Source organism: Oryctolagus cuniculus, chromosome 20 (genome assembly GCF_051225735.1).
Source record: "Oryctolagus cuniculus isolate XC-2025 breed Fujian yellow rabbit chromosome 20, ASM5122573v1, whole genome shotgun sequence".
NCBI classification, from domain to species: domain Eukaryota; kingdom Metazoa; phylum Chordata; class Mammalia; order Lagomorpha; family Leporidae; genus Oryctolagus; species Oryctolagus cuniculus.
In genome coordinates this window covers 11,816,689-11,837,852 of record NC_142886.1, presented here as the reverse complement: position 1 = coordinate 11,837,852, position 21,164 = coordinate 11,816,689, and the positions used below count along the sequence as shown (strand labels likewise).

Here is a 21,164-nt window from a genome sequence, read left to right as displayed (position 1 = left end):
GGCAGAACCAATAGCTGAGAAGGTGAAAAGGGGATGCAAGGTTGGGCCCAGTGTTTTATTCACCGACGTGCGGTGTCAGGCCTGAAGAGGTGGGGGTCTGTGTACGGGCTGATGAGAAAGAAGCAGGAGAAAGAGAAGTGAACAACACAAACAAGGGCAAAGAGATGGAGGGAAGAAAATCGTTAAGTCCAAGGCAAATCTCTGCCCCGGACCAGTCCACAGGACTCATAAACTGTCCACTTGACAAATGGCCATCCTCAACTCAGCGCAGCAGTGGCTGTACCAAAACCCTTAAATGAACCCGGACTTTGTCCTCTCTGCCCCTCCTGGTTTTGTTGGTCCTACGACCAAGAGAATTCTAAATACCACCTCTTCTCGCACCTCGCTTATGAATCTGGCTGCTTTCTTCCAGCCTCGACCCCTGACAGTCTGTTTTCCACACAGAAGCCTTATGGATCTTTCTAGACGGCACAGAACAAACCAAGCCAGTGTCTGGCCCAAGTCTCCCCCCTGACTCAGAATCAAAGCCACTTCATTGAGCCGTGAGGCCGGGGCTGCCTCAGCGCCTTCTCCGCCCCTCCTTTGTGAGAGCAGACGAGCACATCCGCCCCTGTTACCCTCTTCTTTTAGAGAGAAGCAGAAGAAAGGCCATTAGCAGAACTGAGGAAAGGCGGTCACAGCCACGGGACAGGCACACAGAGAAAGCGTATCACCCCACAGGAAGAGCTGTGAGAGGGACAGCAGCTAAATGGGATGCTGAGCCCTGCACATCAGTGGCTCCTGTGCCCAGGGCTGTGTCCCTGGCTCCAGCTATGGTTTGGCGACCCTGGGGGATATTTGTTAAGGCCTGATGCAGCAAAAGGCCAGGGGGTGAAAGAACTTAGGGTATCAGAGTACGGATAGGAGGAAAGAGAGCCCCATCTGGGCTCTCTCTCGTGAAGGAAGGAAGTTGGGGGACATACTACGGTCAGGTCCTTTGTGGTCTTTTCTCAAGAAACTGATAGGCAAGCTCACCAGCAGCCCAGTGTAAGAAAAGATCCCAACATCTACGATTCCTGTAATAAAGGCTCATCAGGGAGGCCGGTCCTAGACCTGTCTTCTTTGCCAATGCTCAAACAGACACATGAACTTAAGCGTCCTTGCCTTGCACTTATTTTAAATCAGGGAGCCTCCTAAATTAGATCTTTGCAGATCGAGACGTTTCAGGGTTGTTAAAAATAATTTCAACTTGAAAGAAGATAGGATCTAAAAAGGTAGCTATAGAACTAGCTTCTAAAAGGGTAGCTATAACTAGCTTCAAAGAGAATTTTTAAAGTTTTCTGCATTTCCTCAGTATCATCTTGGATATAGTTCTCATCCCAAAGAGATCTTACCTACACACAACCCAAAGCTGGCACTGCGTGCCTGGCGCCTGACTTCCTAGACACACCGTCTCAGCACAATTTATAAATGTTCAATAAGTAGGCAAGAAGCAATCACTTGGGGCCAGCATTGTGGTGTAGTGGGTTAAAGCCCGGCCTGTAGCGCCGGTATCCCATATGGGCACTGGTTCACATCCTGGCTGCTCTACTTCCAATCCAGTCCCTGGTTTTTTGTTGTTGTTTTTTATTTTTGTTTGTTTGTTTGTTTGTTTTGACAGGCAGAGTTAAACAGTGAGAGAGAAACAAAGACAAAGGTCTTCCTTCTGTTGGTTCACCCCCCAAATGGCCGCCACGGCCGGCGCACTGTGCTGATCCGAAGCCAGGTGCCTTCTCCTGGTCGCCCATGCGGGTGCAGGGCCCAAGCACTTGGGCCATCCTCCACTGCCTTCCCGGGCCACAACAGAGAGCTGAACTGGAAGAGGGCAACGGGGACAGAATCCAGCACCCCAAATGGGACTAGAACCCAGGGTGCAGGTGGATGATTAGCCTAGAGAGCCGCGGCGCCGGCCCAGCTCCCTGTTAATGAACCTTGGAAAGCATCAGAGGATGGTCCAAGCCCCCTGCACCCACATGGGAGACTGAAGAAACTCCTGGCTCCTGGCTTCAGATTGGCACAGCTCCAGCTGTTGTGGCCATTTGGGAATGAACCAGTAGATGGAAGACCTCTCTCTCTTTCTCTACCTCTGTCTGTAACTCTGTCTTTCAAAGAAATAAGATAAATCTTAAAACAAAAAAAAACAAGAAGCAATCACTTAGGGACTGGCTTAGAAATTGCACCAAAAAAAACCCTCTCTAAACACACCAAAAATTCATGCTTATAAAGGCCTTTTAGTGTAACATGCATTTTAGCAAGTGATAAATATATTCACTTATGTATTTTAAACCTGTGAAAAATTTCTCAAAATTTCCTTATGAGAACAAATAAAATGATGTCCATGATCCTTAATACCACAAGGCTTAGTCTGTTTTCCAGAGCTGTGGCAAGATAATTCAGACTAGGCAGTTTATAAAGAAGGGCGGTTTATGCATCTCCTGGTTCCAGAGGCAGGGAAGTTCAAGTTTGTGTAGTTTCATCTGGGGAGTGCCTCATTGACACAGCAGACACCATTATCTAAGAAGCACATTTGAGAGTGGCAAGCAGGTGCATGCAGAAGACAGGAGACAGACGGAGGAGCTGAACTGCGTATGACAGCCTGCTCTCCTGAGAATTAACCCACTCCCATGAGAACGAAGTCTCCTCCAAAAAAAGACAATTCCTCTTAAAATCCCCAGCTCCCAGTACTATGTGGCAACAAAATTTCACGATGAGTTTTGCTGGAGACACATCATGCCCAGAACGGCATAAAACTGTACTAATCATGCAAGTCCCCTCTGTTTCTCTTCCAGCAGAAACCAGCCTCACCTGTGAGGTAGCACTCTTGCCTGGGCACTGCACATTTTGTTAGGAATCAAAACTAAATTTGTGAGATCAACCAACAATCTTAGTCATCAGTAAAGAAAATTCTCCTCTGACTAAGATATCTCTTCTTAACCAGTGAGATTTTTTTTTAATTTACTTATTTATTTGAAAGGCAGAGAGACAGAGGGAGACACACACACACACACACAGAGAGAGAGAGAGAGAGAGAGAGAGAGAGAGAGAGAGAGAGACCTTCCATCTGCTGAGTCACTCCCCAAATGGCTACAAAGACTGGGACTGGGCCAGGCCACAGCCAAGAGCCAGGAGCTTCATCTAGGTCTCCCACGTTGGTACAGTGTCCAAGAATTTGTACCATCCTCTGTCACTTTCCTAGGCACATTGGCAGGGAGCTGGATGGGAAGTGAAGCAGCCTAGACTTGAACCAGTGCTCACATAGGATGTTGGCACCGCAGGCAGTGGCTTAACCCACAACAACAGTCCTGGCCAGTGAAATCTCCTAAGAACTTCTCTTCAAGTCAATCTTAATGTCTATTTTATAATGCAAAAGAAGAACTTTATGTAAGGGTTATGTGCCAAATAATCACATGTAAACATATTCTGTTGAACCTGAAAGTTGATTCAGAAAAAAAAAAAAGCTAGCAGTAATTAGCAAATATAATAGTATAATCTACCTCCACTAGGTTAATAAGTAACAAAATTATTTTCCTTCATATAGAAAAAAATTGGTTTTGGTCCCAGGAATTCCCTATATGACTCCCTCCCCCTCAGCTGCTCAGTAGAACTACTCATACCAGTCACCAGTGACCACCAAACGACAGCAGATCTCTTGGAACTTGCCGTCCAAATTATCTTGTGGTTCCCCCTTCTTCCTTGAAGTCCTCTCACCTGTTGTTGGCAACAGACTCTCTCTCCGGAGCCCCGCCTCCCTGCTGAGTTCTAGTCCCTCTGTGGCTCTGCTTCCAAAAGTGTGCACCTTGGCCACTTCACTCTTCCTGTGCCTCCACTTTGGTTCCTCTCTATGCACTGAGATTCCCAAAGAGACCTCTGCACGCCTCGCAACTCTGGATCTCAGACCAACATCTCCCACTGAATGAACGACCTGCTGGGGGGAAGCAGAAAACTACCCACTTCCTTCAGTAACACCTGCTCCTTCTTTCCCGCTTTAAAAAAGAGCTTCACTCAGACAGGCTTTTGGCACGGTGGTTACGAAGTCACTTGGGATGCCCACGTCCTATAGTGGAATGCCTGGTTCAAGACCTGGCTCGACCTAGGACCCAGCTTCCTGCTAATGAGCACCTTTGGAGGTAGCAGATGATGGCTCGAGTACTTGCATCGCTGCCACCCACCTGAGATACCCAGATGGAGTTCTAGAATCCTGACTCAGCTTGGTCCAGCTCTAGTTGCTGTGGGCATTTAGAGAGTAAACCAGGTATAGAAACCTCTCTCTCTCTCTCAAATAAAATAAATTTTAACAACAGAACTTCACCATTCATTCAGCAGAATTTTCCAAAAATCCCCAAGTCCTTTCAAAGTTCTCCTTCTACTGTAACAGACATATTCGTTCCTTCACCAATCACAACACTGACATTTTTTCATCAATTTGCATATAATCTCTTTCTGGGTATTCTGAATCACTCTGTAATGCATGGACTACAATCTCCATTTTACACATGATAGTTTAGATAAACTGTGAATTCCTAATAAGTAACAAAGGAAAACATGGAACTCAAGTTTGTCTGACTACAAAGTCTACCATCTTCACAGACTATGAAACTATAGACCATGTTCCAACTTTTGTCTGCCATCTGTTTAAAGGTTGAATGGCTCTCGCTCGCTCTCTCTCTCTCTCTCTGTAACTCTGCCTGCTAAATACATAAGTAAGATCTCTAATGTTTAATAGGGACATCAGGCATGCTCATTTACCAAGGCACTTCAAAAAGTTCATGGAAAACTGAACTAAAAGTTGTTTATTTTGGTGCAAAAATTTTTGAAACCTCCAAATGTTTCTTTTTTTCCTTTTTTTTAAAAAGATTGACTTTATCTATTTGAAACACAGAGTTATGGTGAGGGGGTGGGGGTGGAGGGGAAGGAGACAGAAAGAGAGAGAGAGAAGTCTTCTATTCATTGGTTGACTCCCCGAAATGGTCCCAACTGCTGAGGTTGGGCCAGGCCGAAGCCAAGAGCCAAGAGTTTTTTGTGGGTCTCCCATGTGGTTGCAAAGGCCCAAGCACTTGGGCCATCTTCCACTGCCACTCCATGCACATTAGCATGGAGTAGAATCAGAAGTGGAACAGCTGGGACTTGAACTGGCGCCCATATGGGATGCCAGCATCACAGACAGTGGCTTTCTTCGCTACACCACATCACTGGCTCCATCCATGTGGCTTTTTTTATAACATACAATATCCACGAACTTTTTAAAAGAGTCCTCTTGCCTACAACTTCAGCATTTTTTGCACTAAAATGAACTTCTTTGTAAAGCCATTTTCCTTGGGCTTTTGGAATCCCTGCATGTGTATTGTCTATGGCTGCCTTAGCACTCCAGCAGCAGAAGTAGGTGCCGGCAAACCTGGGGCTCATGAAGCCTGAAACAGTTACTGTTGGTCCTTTACAGTGGGGATGGGAGCAAGGATTTATTGTGGGTGTCCTTGTGATGGCGTGGGTGACACTGGCTTCCTAAACTGAAGCACCAGTTCTACTCTCAGCTGCTCAGCTTCTGATCCAGCTTCCTGCTAGTGCACCTGGGAAGGCAGTGGAAGGTGGCTCAAGTCCTTGGGCCCCTGTTATCTGTGTGGTAGACAAAGAGAGAGTTTCAGGCTCTTGGCTCAGCCTGGCCCAGACCCACCTGTTGCAGCCATTTGGGGAGTGAAGCAGTATAGGAAAGATAACTCTTCTGTCTCTCCCTCTTTTCCTGTTGCTCTGCCTTTCAAACAAATTGATTATTTAATAACAAAAATTAAAAAAAAAATGTCTGTCAACTCCAAACCCGTATTCACTTCCATCTAGCTCCATTTCAGGTTACATCTTGCTGGATCACTGCAACAGCCTCGTAAGTCACATCTTTTCCCACAGCTTTTATCTTCTCCAAGCCATATTCCACATCGAAGACTCAAATGCTTCTTATTTATCCCACAACTTCTAGAATAACACAAACTCCTTATCCTCATCCCCCTCTACTTTCCACTCAAGGCAAAGTGAAATGCAAGGGGTTCATTATTAAAGGCCAAGCCATTTCATTCCTTTGTTTTTCAAACAAGAGTTCTTCAAACAGTTCATGGGAAAAATTAAAAGACAAGGGGTGGCCTTTTAGCATTGCAGTTAAAACACCATTTTGGAAATCTACATCCCTTATCAGAGCACCTGAGTTTGAATCCCAACTCTGCTTCCAGTTCCAGCTTGCTGCTAATATGTGTCCTGGAAGCTAACAGGTGATGGATCAAGAACTTAAGTCCCTGCCATCCACGTGGAAGACACAGACTGAGTTACCAGCTCCTGGCTTCAGCTTGGCCCAGTCTTGACTGTTGATGGCATTTGGAGAATGAATCAGCCAGTGGATGGAAAATTCTCTCTCTCTCTCTCTCTCTCTCTCTCTGTCTCTCTGTCTCTGTCTCTCTCTCTTTCTTTCCCATCCTCCCTCTCTTTCAAATAAATAAATACCTTTTTGTAATTTTTAAAAGATAACTTTATTTCGGTGCAACAAATTTTGAAAGGTACGCATTTTTTTTTCCATGGACATTTTTCAGATCCCCTCATAGGCACAGATGGTCACTTTACTGAAAAGCACCTAAGTCTTGTTTCCTTTACCTCCTTGGTTTTGTACTCTGGGCTCAAGAGTCACTTCCTCCAAGAAAGCTTCCTGCACTCTCTGAGGCTGAGCTAGGTGAATGTTTGTCATGCATTCATTCCATGTATGTTCTAGAGTAACTATAAAATAGAAGACAATGTTTGCACTAAATATACAATGCTAAGCAGGAAGGCACAGGCCCCAGCCTTATAAGTCCAACTTCCTCCCCTGCTCAAAGTCTTAGCTCTTAACTCACAGCAGAAAGAGGGGAGGAGGTAAAGGTGCAGGCAGAGAAAGACTCTGCAATGCAGATGTGTATGGGGACAGGACTGAAGAGCATGGGGTAGAGAGAGGGATGGTCAGCGATTTTCTCAGCTGACACTCTCACCACATCACAAGCTCAGGGAAAACCAGGACGTATTCACTGTCTCCCGAATACAAACCCTTTCAATGACACCCAGCACAATGCTGAACGAATTTAATAATTTTGAACCATGCAAGGACACAGGGAAGTTCCAGAGACCAAGACCCTTGCCAAGTGTTCCACCTACTTAATAGACCACTGAAAAAACACCCTGTTGTTTTCTGGAAAAGCTCAACCTTTTCAGAATCTGAGAGGCTTTGTGAAAATGTGGTTCAGCAGAAAAAGAAACATGGATATAAAAGAACATCCTGCAAAAAATACAAGCTCTACTTTGAATAAGAAACAGGGAATAAAGTGAACATCACACAGTCTGTTTCTAGCTCCTGAACTATATACCTGAACTACTAAACCATAAAAAATGTCCATAACCCAGAACTTTGGGATCCACAAAATATTTTTGCTCACAGGATACTCAGCTCATTAAAGGAAAGAAAAGAAAAAAGAAGTATTTTATACAAGCTGGGGTAAAGCCGACACAAAGAATTGACCCAGTTTCCAAAATAAACAGTAGACTTAAAGATCTCTCCATCTGGCTAAAACTAAAACCAGAAATGACAAATCAGCATGTTCACACTCCACTTCCTACCTGTACCACAATACCAAGGGCGGAGAAATTTTAACATACAGCTTAACATCATACTTGAATCACCTGCCATCACTTATGAAGAGCTGTAGAAGAAGGTGCTGAAAGCTTGGGAAGGGTAGCAAGTCACAGTAAAGCCTCCCCGATGCCCACGTAGGCCAAGCACCTTTCTGAGTTCCTGCTGGGCACGGTGCAAAGACCCTTCACCCTGAAACAGGCGCCTTCCAGTCTTCCTGCCTACCTAATTCCTACACAATAAAACACTCCATCTCTTCTAGTTAGTGTGTCTTCCTTGGGTGTTACAAATTACCCGAGGTTGGGGAATGGATAAAGAAAAGCTCACGTATCTCATGGTACAGCAGGTTCCACGGAATGGCACCTCACGGCAGACGGCGTCACAATGCAGGGATCATAAGCGGAAGGAACAAGTGGTGAGGCAGGAACCCAGAGGGTGGAGGAAGCAAGCCTTGCTGAATTTTTAACCACCCACTTGGGGGAAATGACCAGGGTCTGATGTGAACTGATTCATTCCCTCTGAGAGCAGTGCTCCCCATGACCGAATTTCTTCCCTCTAAGCTCCATCTCTCTCTCTCTCCCTTTTTTTTTTTAATTTATTTGACAGGTAGAGTTACAGAAAGTGAGAGTGAGAGAGAGAGAGAAAGGTCTTCCTTCCGTTGGTTCACTCCCCAAATGGCCGCCATGGCCGGCGCTGCGTTGATCCGAAGCCAGGAGCCAGGTGCCTCCTCCTGGTCTCCCATGCAGGTGCAGGGCCCAAGGACCTGGGCCATCCTCCACTGCACTCCTGGGGCACAGCAGAGAGCTGGACTGGATGAGGAGCACCGGGACTAGAACCAGTGCCCATATAGGATGCCGGCGCCACAGGCGGAGGATTAACCAAGTGAGCCATGGCGCTGGCAGCCCCATCTCTTAAAACACAGGGGACCAAGCCTCCAACAGAAGAACTGTTGGGAAACTCCCTTAGCCTATACTTAGAACACAGCACCTTCCAAAATCATGTTCTCTTTTCTGCATAATATTCCCGAGTTTTCCTCTCAACTCTTTATTGAACACTTCCCATAGCATCCACACCTTGTTCTCCCTAAAACAAGGAAGGCCCTGGGCTTGAGAAGCCCTGGGATCATTCTAACACCACCTCATTTCCATATTAACCTCATCTCCAATAACAAACTCCATTCCATGGACAGTGACATAACTGCACTCCTGGGCTTACAGCCCTATAGAATGTTAGCCTTGAATAGAACCTTAAAAAGCCATTTATTTCAACTCCTGTATTTCACAGCTGAAAAAAAAAAAAACTGAAACACACATAGATTTAAAGACTCTAAGGTCACAGAGATCTGTACTCCCAACTTGTTCTGTATCCTTCCAATCTCTGGGGCTCGCCGTCTTACATTTACTTCCTCTTCCTATGGAGAAGAGCCGGTGGGGGGTGGGGGAAGGCATCATCTCCATGTGGCTTCTATCAGAATCCCACAGAGGATGTTCAATGAGCTCATCGACCTGAAGATAGGCTGTGTGGCACTGGTCTCCGCTGCAGGATGCTGGATGACCAGTGTGTAACTAAACGCTCCCTTGTGGTGCTTAACCACCCACAAGGAGATTGAAATTTCCCTTCACACACATCCCACTGGCAGATGGTCCTGCTATCCTTGTAAATGTGCTAAACCATTTGTCTGCTGCACTATAAACCGTACCAGTCAATTACAGCAAGTTTTTAGACTGTTTAAGCTATCATCAATTACATCCTATTTGAAAATTGCAAATTGGCATCATTATGACTGGATTTCCTGTCTACCAACTAACACTCTGCAATTTTCATATTTATAGTTTTTGGTTCTGCTTTGTCTTACTTCTTCAGATGCAGTTTGCCTGGCATCACAGCAGATGCCCGTTTCTGATCATCACAGATCACACTAGCCAGGCTGCATCAACATAAAAACTAAAGCCGGAAAGAGCAACAACGCTTTTAAGTGAAATGAAAACCCAAAATCCAACCTTCGAAGCCTTTTGACATATGCCGTCTACATGTTTAATGATGTATTAAGTAGATATTAAAACAAATATAAACACATATTTGGAGAGAGAGCAATTATGATTGAATATAAATTATTTATGGCAAAGAATTATGTGTAACTCACATTTTTATTTTATATGTTTCTTTTTAATTGTAATAAAAGATGCAAATGTGGAGTTCTTTATATGACTGGATTCAAATGAAAGATGATTTATGTGATAATTTAGTAATAAAGAAATAACTAAATAATTGTTTTCTTGATGAATCCTTAGAAGAGGTTTCATAAAAGTATATTAACAAGAGGATAATCATGTTAGAAAAATTCCGTATTCATATTCCTTTGTTTCATAGCCATCAAAACAAATCATCAGTATACTAAGGTACTTTCTGAGTAGCAGCAAAATTAGTCAGTCTGCTAATCTTTGGAAAATAGAATATTATTAAGGGCTCAATAATAAGATTATGTAAATGAAATGGATTAGAAAATATTTCAAGAAGGCATCATTAAGTATTTACTGAGCAAATTAGCAAAGAGATTACCCACATCTTGATCTAAAAAAAAAAGAAAATTACATGCTATTTTCCGCAACTGCTGTTGAACTACATCGAGAAAATATTCCATGTCACAGAGTCCTTCGGTAGTGAATTCTGTGAATGTCAGCACAGCAGCTGGATTCATTCGCGAGTGGACAGGCACAGAGCAATGCGTAGGGCACTACTACGATGGGGAAGTAATGGTTGTCGCAGAGCTACGGAGGTCATGTGAGGCATAAAGGCTGCCAAGCCACGAAGGGGAAAATCTGCCGTGCAGAACGCAGAGGTGTGCCCAAGAACCAAGCAGCCCTTCCTGCGTGGGAATCTGACCAGGCTTCTCCACACTGGGCAAGTGTGGGAAGCAAAGACTCAAGTTGAAGAGATGTCCAGATAGCAGACAAAGAACTACCTGTGGTCCTGCTCTCGGGAGAAATCTGGAGGCCACAATCAAACGACTGAGATGGGAGGGGAGAATCACAGCCATAATACTTTGCAAGATTCATCTGATATCAAGAGGGAGAACTTTGAGGCCAAATTCCTAGACAGAACGCACAAGCAATTTAGCGTTAAGGTGGCAAGAGCCTCTGAATCAGACAGGAAAGGCCATGACAGGATGGCGGCCACTGAGACTCCTGCATTTTGCTGGAAAGCATGGAAATTTCAGATGACTTTCTCCAAGAAAGAGGCTATTATGTACAAGTAGTGATTTTTTTTTTCTCTATAAAGTAGCTGTAGTGGGTATCTCCATCAACTTACCAATATACATTTTCACAAATGGTGCACCCCACAAAGCTAGCACAGACTGACCTGAATCCCACAGCTGAAAGCAAAAATATTTCTATTTTTTTCTCACTCTTTTCTTTAATCCTTCCCTCCTGCACTGCCCACCCCTAACACACACACACACACACACACACACACACAACACTAAATCCCTGGCTATGGCAGATACCACACACAGTTCTGATAACACGAGTGGTTTGTTGTTATTGGTTTTCCTTGGTATTCGTATAGAGTAAAACATGTTATGAAGATTACAAACAGCTACAATGTCGACATTTGGTTGATATTTTTTGTATGTGTACCTAATAAATTTTGCAATTACACAAAGTTACTACAGTACTTCATGAGTCTAGATAGATTCCTTTAATATGCTGGGGTTGTTTCAAATGAAATATGCCTTGAAATTACCAAGAACCCAAGGACTAGGAAGGACACTAACAGGCCTCTCCCTGGAATGGTCTGACTATAAAAACCTGACTTATTCAGAAGCATAAAAGAGAAACCAAAGTCAACAGGCAAGACGTCAGAATGTAAATAGATAACTACGGCTCAGGTGTTGAAAGGAAGTAGAAGAAACTCAGGGAAGAAAAAAGACCAACTTTAAAACCAGCTCTTCATCTTTAAATCAAGAGAACTGCAGAGATGAAAAAGAAAGAGAAAGACATCTAGATTGACCAAGTGCAATTACCCATACATGAAACAGAGAAGGGATGCAGCCAACTCTGAATCTAACGAAGCTTTGAAAACTCAACCGAATCTATGTGAAAATTTCCAACACAGGTAGATTTGGAAAGCAGATGATACAAAGCAATTGGAGAAAGGACTGTTGATACTTCCACTATCTTCTTAGAACTTATAACAAAAAGCCTAGAGACAAATGTAAGGTTGTGGCAGCCCAGCTACATCCACAAAGGAAGACAGGATAGTTAGGCTCACCAGGGCTCCCACAACACTCTGAGAGTGTTCACTTTCCTGGCAGGTATCTTCACCAGAGACCAAGATAAGGTGAACTCAGGGATGGAAGATTCTCATATTCTCTCTCTCTCTCTCTCTCTCTCTCTCTCTTCTCCCCCCACCACAAATATTTAAAAAAAAAAATTTGTTAAATAGTAAGCTGACACATTGCTGTCTTCTTGAATCTGCAAAACATTTTGGCAATATATCTTGTCACTCGTTGTATGTAAGTACATAAAAAATAAATTAAGTAATCACTGGAATTTCCATGTGTTTGTGAGAACATTTTCTTCCCGAAAGCCTCTGGAGCAGACAACACTTGGAATCCCCACTCTCCCACCAATTTCAAGCTCGAACTGACAGACAGCACCTGTGCATTCTTGCTGCTGCGTCACATGAGGGAGTACCAGAGACGGATGCAAAACTACTGCTCCTGCCGAGGCTCCAGCAGTTTTCAGACATTTGGAACTCTGAAACTGGCCTGCTCAGATCCAGGATGCTGACATTCTATGGCCCAAGTTCTCTCTCTTTCTCTCTCTCTCTCTCTAACTCTGCCTTTCAAATAAATATTTTTTAAAATAAAAAAAATGTTCTTAATGTTATTCTAATGTTCTGGCCTTCCCAGGCCATTCAGTCTCAGTGTGAGTGCAGAGAACATGGTTTTGGACTCCTGCGTGGGACCCTCTGCTTCCAAGATGAAGGCATGTGGCACTCAGAGATGCACGCTAAACCCCAAACACCTGTCACTGCCAAGTGGGCTATTTACTAATCTTCTCATTCTCTCCACTAGGCACACAGTCAACCTAGAGAGTTCTTACTAGTCTTAACGGTAAAAAAACTATATAAAAATGTATCCCAAGATCAAGCAGATCAAGTTTTATTCAGGAATTCAGTTATTAATTAAAATATTTTGTAAGAGCTAAAGTATAGCTACCACCTGCAACACCAGTGCCCCATATGGGTGCCGAATCATGTCCCAGCTGCTCCACGTCCAATCCAGCTCCCTGTTAATGGCCTGCATAAAGCAGCAGAAGATGGCCCAAGAGTTTGGGCCCCTGCCACCCATGTGGGAGATTCAGATGAAGCTCCTGGGTCCTGGCTTTGGCCTGGCCTAGTGCTGGCCATTGCAACCATCTGAGGAGCGAATCAGTAGACAGAATCTCTCTCTCTCACACTCTCTCTTTCTCTCTCTCTCTTTCTCTCTCTGTAACTCTGACTTTCAAAATAAATAAATAAATCTTTCAAAGAATATTTTCTAACCTATGTATCTCACATCAGATTCTGTATGGTTTTTTTGGAACTAATTGAATCCAATGCCAAGGAGACCTATGGAACATGCCAGACGCTGCCTGTCTAGACATTCTTCGGGAGAGCTCTGCCAGGCACAACTATGAATAACAGGATTAAATGGCAGAGTTTCCATTCTGAGTTTGGACCACCCTATCCACACTGTTTTTCACATGCTAATCCATTTTAAAGAGTAAAATCTATTATTTGCATTTTTACTTTCTAAGGCTGAATTAAAACTAAATCAATTGCAAATGAAATGGGTTAAACGCCTTTCTGATGACACATTAGTTCATTTTAATCGTATCAGAGATGGGAGCCAAGAAAATCGCCAAGAGCAGCCCTTTTTAAATAGGAAAAGAAGAGATACTTACAGCCAACCATCATCATTGCCACTGAGAACATCTTCTCCACATCTGTGGTAGGAGCGATGTTTCCAAATCCTATGGTTGTAAGGCTTGTCATGGTAAAGTAGAGTGAGGACACATACAGCGAGTCCTTGCTGGGTCCTCCTTCCCATATTCCCGCACTGCTGTTGTACCGATAGGGAGTCCCAATGCTCAAGGCCAGCTGGTACAGCCAGCTATCGATCTGGATGGTGTTGGTGACTTCATCGATGACCTCATAGTCTCCAATGCTGTACCAGATGCAGGCCAGCCAGTGGGCCACCAGTCCAAACACGCACACCAACAGCACGAGGACCGCGGCTCCGTATTCTAGGTAATGGTCCAGCTTCCGAGCCACACGGCCCAGTCGTAAGAGACGCACCACTTTTAAAGAACTGAACAGACTGCTGATTCCCTGAATGAAAGGAAAAAACGACACTTTCAGAACAGAAACAGGCTGGGGAAACAATACAATGACTCACCATCATGAACTCGGTCACTCATTTGTAGACTAAGAACACGCCCATGACATAGCTCTGACTTAAGAGAAAAAGCTGAACTGACAATCATTTTATTAAAAATGGAGATTCTTTCACATCCAGAGATAGGCTATTTATGGATGATTAGATAAAACAATGGTCTATTAAAGCAGACACCTAAATGGCACAGAGGGAAAACTGAATAACCAAAGGAGAAAACTTCTCAATGCAACATGCACAGAGTGCAGAAATAGGAATAACAGAGTCCAACCTTTTATTTCTTCTCCCTACAAAATTTTTTCCTTGCTCTGAAACTTTTCTTTTTTTATTTCTTACTTTAAAATAGCTACAAACAGCAAAACTTCAGGAAAAGGAAGCAGCGTCTTACTGACAAGCAAATAGAAACTATTTCTGTGCACATGGGAAGAATGAGAAAATATCATGGCTGATCCCACTACCACCTGCCACCATCAGGATAAGCACTAAATTTGCAGAGCTTGGAAAAAGCGAACAGAGTTGAACCTAGAATGGGTGCATAGCCCAGGAAATCCAATCTCCCTCCAGCAACAAAGAAAAGAGCAGCAACAAAATTCATAATACGTAGAGAAGCTTTTTAAAAAATGCCAAATAAAGCATTATCCAAATGAAAGCATAGTATGGCTTTTCTTCAGTCAACAAAAGTCCCATAGTTACGGTTTTGGAAGCATATGACGGTTCACCTGAGGAGGGAGGACAAATGCATTCCTGGGGCAAATCCCAGAATAGGCAAGGAGGAAAGATAGAGCGGTGATCCAGGGAGACTCTCATCTGATCATCACCTCCAAAACAAATCTAATCCCTGACTGCTAATTCTGACTCCCAGGGGGTGGACAGGGAGTCCAACTGAACTCTGAGCTTGGTTCTGATCATCAGGTACACATTGGTTGGTGCAGTAGAATGTGTGCGCCATTAACAAGACTCCAGTTGTGACATGGCTAGGTGAACAAGGTCAAGACTGCATTGATTTTGTGATACCGGACCCTAATAGTACTACACTTTGAACATTTTTCAGAAGAAAAATTTTAAAGAGAACAAAGTAATAGAAACAAAAGATCTTTTGGAGGTAGAAAGGCTGCAGAATTATTCTGCTAGCTTGCTTTCTGCCTCAACGTCACTTTTCTTAGATTGGTCTCTACAGCAAATGTAACCCTCAACTGCTGTGGCTTCCACTGCAGACTTAAGATAAATTCTCATCTCACTTGAACACTTGGAAGAAAAGGCAGTTAAAAAGAGTAGGATTAGTAAAGCGTAAATGACAAACTGCTGTAATCTGGTGACCTGTGATGTTGAAAGGTAGGAGGATTAAAGAGAACAAGAAAGCCTCACAAATGGAACTGGGTAGTCGTGAAAAAGAAATACAAAAACAAGTATTTATTGAGCACTTTGATATGCTGGGCTTTGAGTTAAACTCTGGGGACATTAACATAAACATGCTTTGCTTCTGCTCTGAAACGCATGAGGAACTCAGAATTCAATTTAAAAATGAAAACAATAGTGCTGTAGATATTGTTTTCTAGTTAGCTCAAGTTTGTGAAGAAATTGTAGGATTTATGTTTACTGCATAGAAAGAACAGGCATTGGCACAGAGGCTGAGTCCACTGGGGACTCCTGCATCCCACCCAGGAGGGCTTGTTTCAAGCCTCTCTGCTCCCGATTCCAGCCTCCTGCAATGGTACACCCTGGGAGGCAGCAGGTGATGTCTCAAGTATTTGGGTCCCAGCCACCCACATTCCAGCTCGCGGTTTTGTTCCCATCTGTTACCCTGTTGCAAGCATTCGGGGAGTGAATCGACAAATGGGAGATCTCTCTTTCTGTCTCCCTCAGCTTTTCAAACAAATAAAAATTTTTTATAAATAGAACAAAGTAAAGTTATTTCCACTTGAATTCTTTTCTCTGAAAACAGATGCACAGAAAAAGAAATTCATACATGATAGAGATGAAAATTTTTACCAAGAGAAGGAGATTTTGAAGAGAAATAAAACAGAAATATTAGAAAAGAATAATTCAATATATCAAACAGAAAACAGAGTGGAAAACCTCAAGAACTGACTTGATGAGAGAGAAGAAAGAATATCCAACCTTGAAGACAAATCTTTGGGAATACTTGAAATAGACAAAAAAAAAGAAAGAAAGAAAGAAAGTTTAGCATAACTGAAAATAGTGTTCAAGAGTTATGGGATACTATCAAATAACCAAAAGTACATATCTTAGGACCTCCTGAAGGCGTGGAAACATAGAATGGATTAGAAGGCTTATTTAGCAAAATAAAAAAAGAAAACATCCTAAATTTGGAGAAACAAAGGGGCATCCAAGTACAGGAAGCACACAGAACTCCTAATAGATACAATCAAAAAAGATCTTCACCACAACACATCATAGTCCAACTTTCAACAGTAAAACATAAAGATGCTAAAATATACATGCAAGAAATGCCAGATTACCTTCAGAGGATGCCAAATTAGACTAACAGTTGATTTCTCATCAGAAACCCTACAGATAAGAGAGAATAAAGAGAAATAGTCCAAGTCCTAAAAGAAAGAAACTGTCAACCCAGAATACTGTACCCTGCAATGCTCTCATTTATATATGAAGGTAAAATAAAGACCTTCTAAAACAAACAAATTGAAAAAATTTGCCACAATTTGTCCAGCCATACAAATGATTCCTAAGGATATGATACACAAGAAATAGAAAATAACAGTCATCATTATGAAAGAATGTGAAGGCAGAAAATCTCCTAGTAAAAGTACACAGGAAATCCAAAGCAAACAATAGAAATATTTATTGAAAAATGGTAGGAACAAGTCATTACTTATCTGTAATAACCCTGAATATAAATGGCCTAACTTCTCCCACTAAAAGATACAGACTGGATGAATGGATTTAAAAAATAAGACCCATCTATAAGCTGCCTACAACGAACAAACCTCACCAACAAAAATGCACATGGACTAAAAGTAAAAGGATGGAAAAAGATATTGCACACTAAAGGAAAGCAAAAACAAGTAGGTATAGCCATCCTAATATAAAAAATAGACTTTCAACACAAAAACTATTAAAATAAATAAGAGCATTATGTAATGATTAACAGATGGATTCAATAGGAAGATGTGGCCATAATAAATATTATGCATCCAATACCAGGACACCAGGCTATTTAAACAAATGTTAATGGATCTAAAGCGAGATAGACTCCAATACAATAATAATGCGGGACTTCAACATCCCACTAACATCAATGGTCACATCAACCAGACAAAAGATCAACAAAGAAACAACAGAGTTAATCTACCACTATGGGCCAAGTGAATCTAACTGGTATCTACAGATCCTTTCATCCTGCAGTTACAGAATACACATTCTTTTCATGAGTGCATGGAACTTTCTCTAGGATAGACCATGTGCTAGGCCATAAAGCAAGTCTCAGCTTTAAATTCCAAAAAATTGAAATCATACCATGTATCTTTTCTGACCACAATGGAATGAAGCTGAAAATTAACAACTCAAGAAATCTCTAGAACATATACAAATACATGGAGACTGAACAACATACTCCTGAAAACAGTGAGTCATAGAGGTAATCAAAAGAGAAATCAAAAAATTCCTAGAAACAAATGAAGATGTCAACACAGCATAAAAAACTTATGGAATACAGCAAAAGCAGTATTAAGAAGGAAGTTTATAGCAATTGGTGCTACATCAAGTAATTGGAAAGGCATCAAATAAATGCTCTATCAATATGTCTTATGGTCCTATTTAAACAACAACAAATCCAAAATTAGTAGGTGGAAAGAAATAATTAAACCTAGAGAAGAAATAAACAAAAGGATACAAAACTCAGTGAAAGGAAGAGCTGCTTTTTTTTTTTTTTTTTTTGGACAGGCAGAGTGGACAGTGAGAGAGAGAGACAGAGAGAAAGGTCTTCCTTTGCCGTTGGTTCACCCTCCAATGGCCACTGTGGCCGGCACACTGCGGCCAGCGCACCACGCTGATCTGAAGGCAGAAGCCAGGTGTTTCTCCTGGTCTCCCATGGGGTGCAGGGCCCAAGCACTTGGGCCATCCTCCACTGCACTCCCTGGCCACAGCAGAGAGCTGGCCTGGAAGAGGGGCAACCGGAACAGAATCTGGCTCCCTGACCAGGACTAGAACCCGGTGTGCCGGCGCCCCAAGGCAGAGGATTAGCCTATTGATCCGCAGTGCCAGCAGAGCTGCTTTTTTTAAAAAATAAACAATAGTGACACAACACTGGCCCACCTAACCAAAAAAGGGGGAAAGAGAAGCCCAAAATTAATAAAATCAAATATAAAAAAGGAGGTATAATAACAGACACCACAGAAATAAAAAGAATCATCAGGAATGGCTATGTACAGCTAGATGCCAAAAATCAGAAAATATAGAAGACACAGATAGATTTCTGAACACATACAATCTACCAAAATTGAGTCATCAAGACAAAGAAAACATTAACAGACCATTAACCAAGACAGAGATTGACTGAATCAGTAATAAAAATCCTCCCGCCAGTGCCGCAGCTCAATAGGCTAATCCTCCACCTGTGGCACTGGCACACAGGGTTCTAGTCCCGGCCGGGGTGCTGGATTCTGTCCCGGTTGCCCCTCTTCCAAGCCATCTCTCTGCTGTGGCCCGGGAGTGCAGTGGTGGATGGCCCAAGTGCTTGGGCCCTGCACCCACATGGGAGACCAGGAGAAGCACCTGGATCCTGGCTTCGGATCAGTGCAGTGTGCCAGCCACAGTGCACTGGCCACAGCGGCCACTGGAGGGTGAACCAACGGTAAAGGAAGACCTTTCTCTCTGTCTCTACCTCTCTTACCGTCCACTCTGCCTGTCAAAAAAAAAAAATCCCTCCCAACAAAGAAAAGCCCAGGATCAGATGGCTTCATTGCTGAATTCTACCAAACTTGCAAAGAAGCACTAATTCCAAAAATTCTCAAATTACTCAAAACAATTTAAAGGGAGGAAATCCTCCCAAATTCCTTTTTTGAGGACAGCATCACCTTAATTCCAAAACCAGAAAAAGATATGACAAAGAAAAAGAACTATAGACCAATATCCTGATGAACATAGATGCAAAAATCCCCAACAAGATACTAGCTAATTGAATTCAATAACACATCAGGAAAGATCAATCACTCAGAGCAAGTGGGATTTATCCCTGGTATACAGGGATGGTTAAACATACACAAGTCAATAAATGTGAGATAGCACATTAACAAACTGAAGAATGAAAGCCATATGATTAGCTCAATAGATGCAGAGAAAGCATTTGATCAAACACAACATCCTTTCATGATGAAAACCTTAAGGAAACTGGGTATAGAAGGAACATTCCTCAACACAATAAAGGCATTATATGACAAACCCAGTGCTAGTATCATACTGAATGGGGAAAACTGGAAGCATTAGCACTAAGATCTAGAACCAGACAAGAATGCCCATATTAACCATTGCTATTCAATACAGTTCTGGAAATTTTAGCCAAAGTGATTAGGCAAGAAAAAGAAATCAAAGGAATACAAATTGTAAAAGAGGAAGTCAAATTATCCCTGTTTGCAGATGACATGATCATATAAAGAGTGAAACTAAAAGACTCCACTAAGAGACTATTGGAACCAATAAGAGAGTTTGGTAAAGTTAGCAGGATATAGAATCAACACACAAAAAATGATAGCATTTATGTTAAAAAACAATGCCATGTCTGAGAAAGAACTTCTAAGATCAGTCTCATTCACAATAGCAACAAAAAAATAAATACCTTGAAATAAATTTTTAAATTTTATTTAAGTAACACAACTTCATGCATTTCATATATGCAAATGTAGGAACATAGTTATTCTTCCCATCCTACCTCCCTGCAACCCATACTCCCACCCTTCTTCCTCCTCTCTCTCTCTTTCCCATTCTTATATTTTACAAAGATCAATTTTCAGTTAACTGTATACTTATAAGATTAACCCTACACTAAGTAGAGAGTTCAACAAATAATATAATGCATGAAGAAAAAATGAAACAAAAACAAAAACAAAAACACAAAAAACACTGCTCCTCAACAGTCAAGACAAGGGCTGTTCAAAATCATTGCATCACAATGAATCAGTTAGGATGTGAAAGATCTCTACAATGAAAATTCCAAAACATTAAAGAAATAGAAGACAACACCAAAAAATGCAAAAAGACTCCCATGTTCATAGATTGGTTATCAAAATGTCCATACTACCAAAAGCAATTTACAGATTCAATGTGATCCCAATCAAATACGAACGATGTTCTTCCCAGACCTACTCATCCCACTCTGGGAATTTACTCAAAGGAATGAAATCCGCATTTGAAAGAGTTATTTGTAGCCCCATGTTTATTGCAGCTCAATTCACAACAGCTAAGATGTATAATCAACACAGATGTTCATTAACTGATGACTGGATAAAGAAAATGTGGTAATTATATACTATGGATTACTACTCAGCCATAAGAAGAATGAAGTCCTGTCTTCTGAAGCAAATTTGATATAACTGGAAACTATTATGCTTAGTTGAAAAAGCCAGTCTCAAAAACATAAATATCATATGTGGCACATACAGAATACCAAAATATGTATAGGAATTAAATGGTCCTTTTGGAATATGATTGTTATTTTAGCTCTTGTTTATAATAATGTGGAACTGTGGTCTCCCTACTTTTTACTTGTTGAATATTGTTATTAGGGGTTAATTAAGCCTCTGAATATAGAGTGGATTAACATGATTGCTTTGCAAAAACTGATGAAGAGTGGGGAGGGGGGGAAGGCATTGGGGGAGGCATGGGAGTGATGGAAGTGTGCTTGTCTCCTTGGAACTGTGTGGAATGCATAAAATCTGTTCTTTTTGTATGAATAAAATTTCTTCAAAAAGAATTAAAACAAATAAAATGTGGCATTGTACAAAAATGAAATATCTTCACATGTATAATGCACAGGTCCACTTCTCAGCACAAACCAAAAAGCTCTCTCTCTGAGTTTCCAACTGTGGGGAGCAACTCGGA

General features: G+C 42.0%; 1 protein-coding gene across 7 annotated transcripts in view; it reads right to left on the bottom strand.

The window, feature by feature from the left end:
- Positions 1 to 21,164, bottom strand: part of KCNH5 (potassium voltage-gated channel subfamily H member 5) — a 439,958-nt gene that overhangs the window by 301,913 nt on the left and 116,881 nt on the right. For all 7 annotated transcript variants that reach the window (XM_017349345.4, XM_089322688.1, XM_089322689.1 and 4 more), the window contains one exon: positions 13,600 to 14,026. In XM_017349345.4, the coding sequence (XP_017204834.2) occupies positions 13,600 to 14,026 (427 nt within the window). The remainder of the gene's footprint in view (positions 1 to 13,599; positions 14,027 to 21,164) is intronic.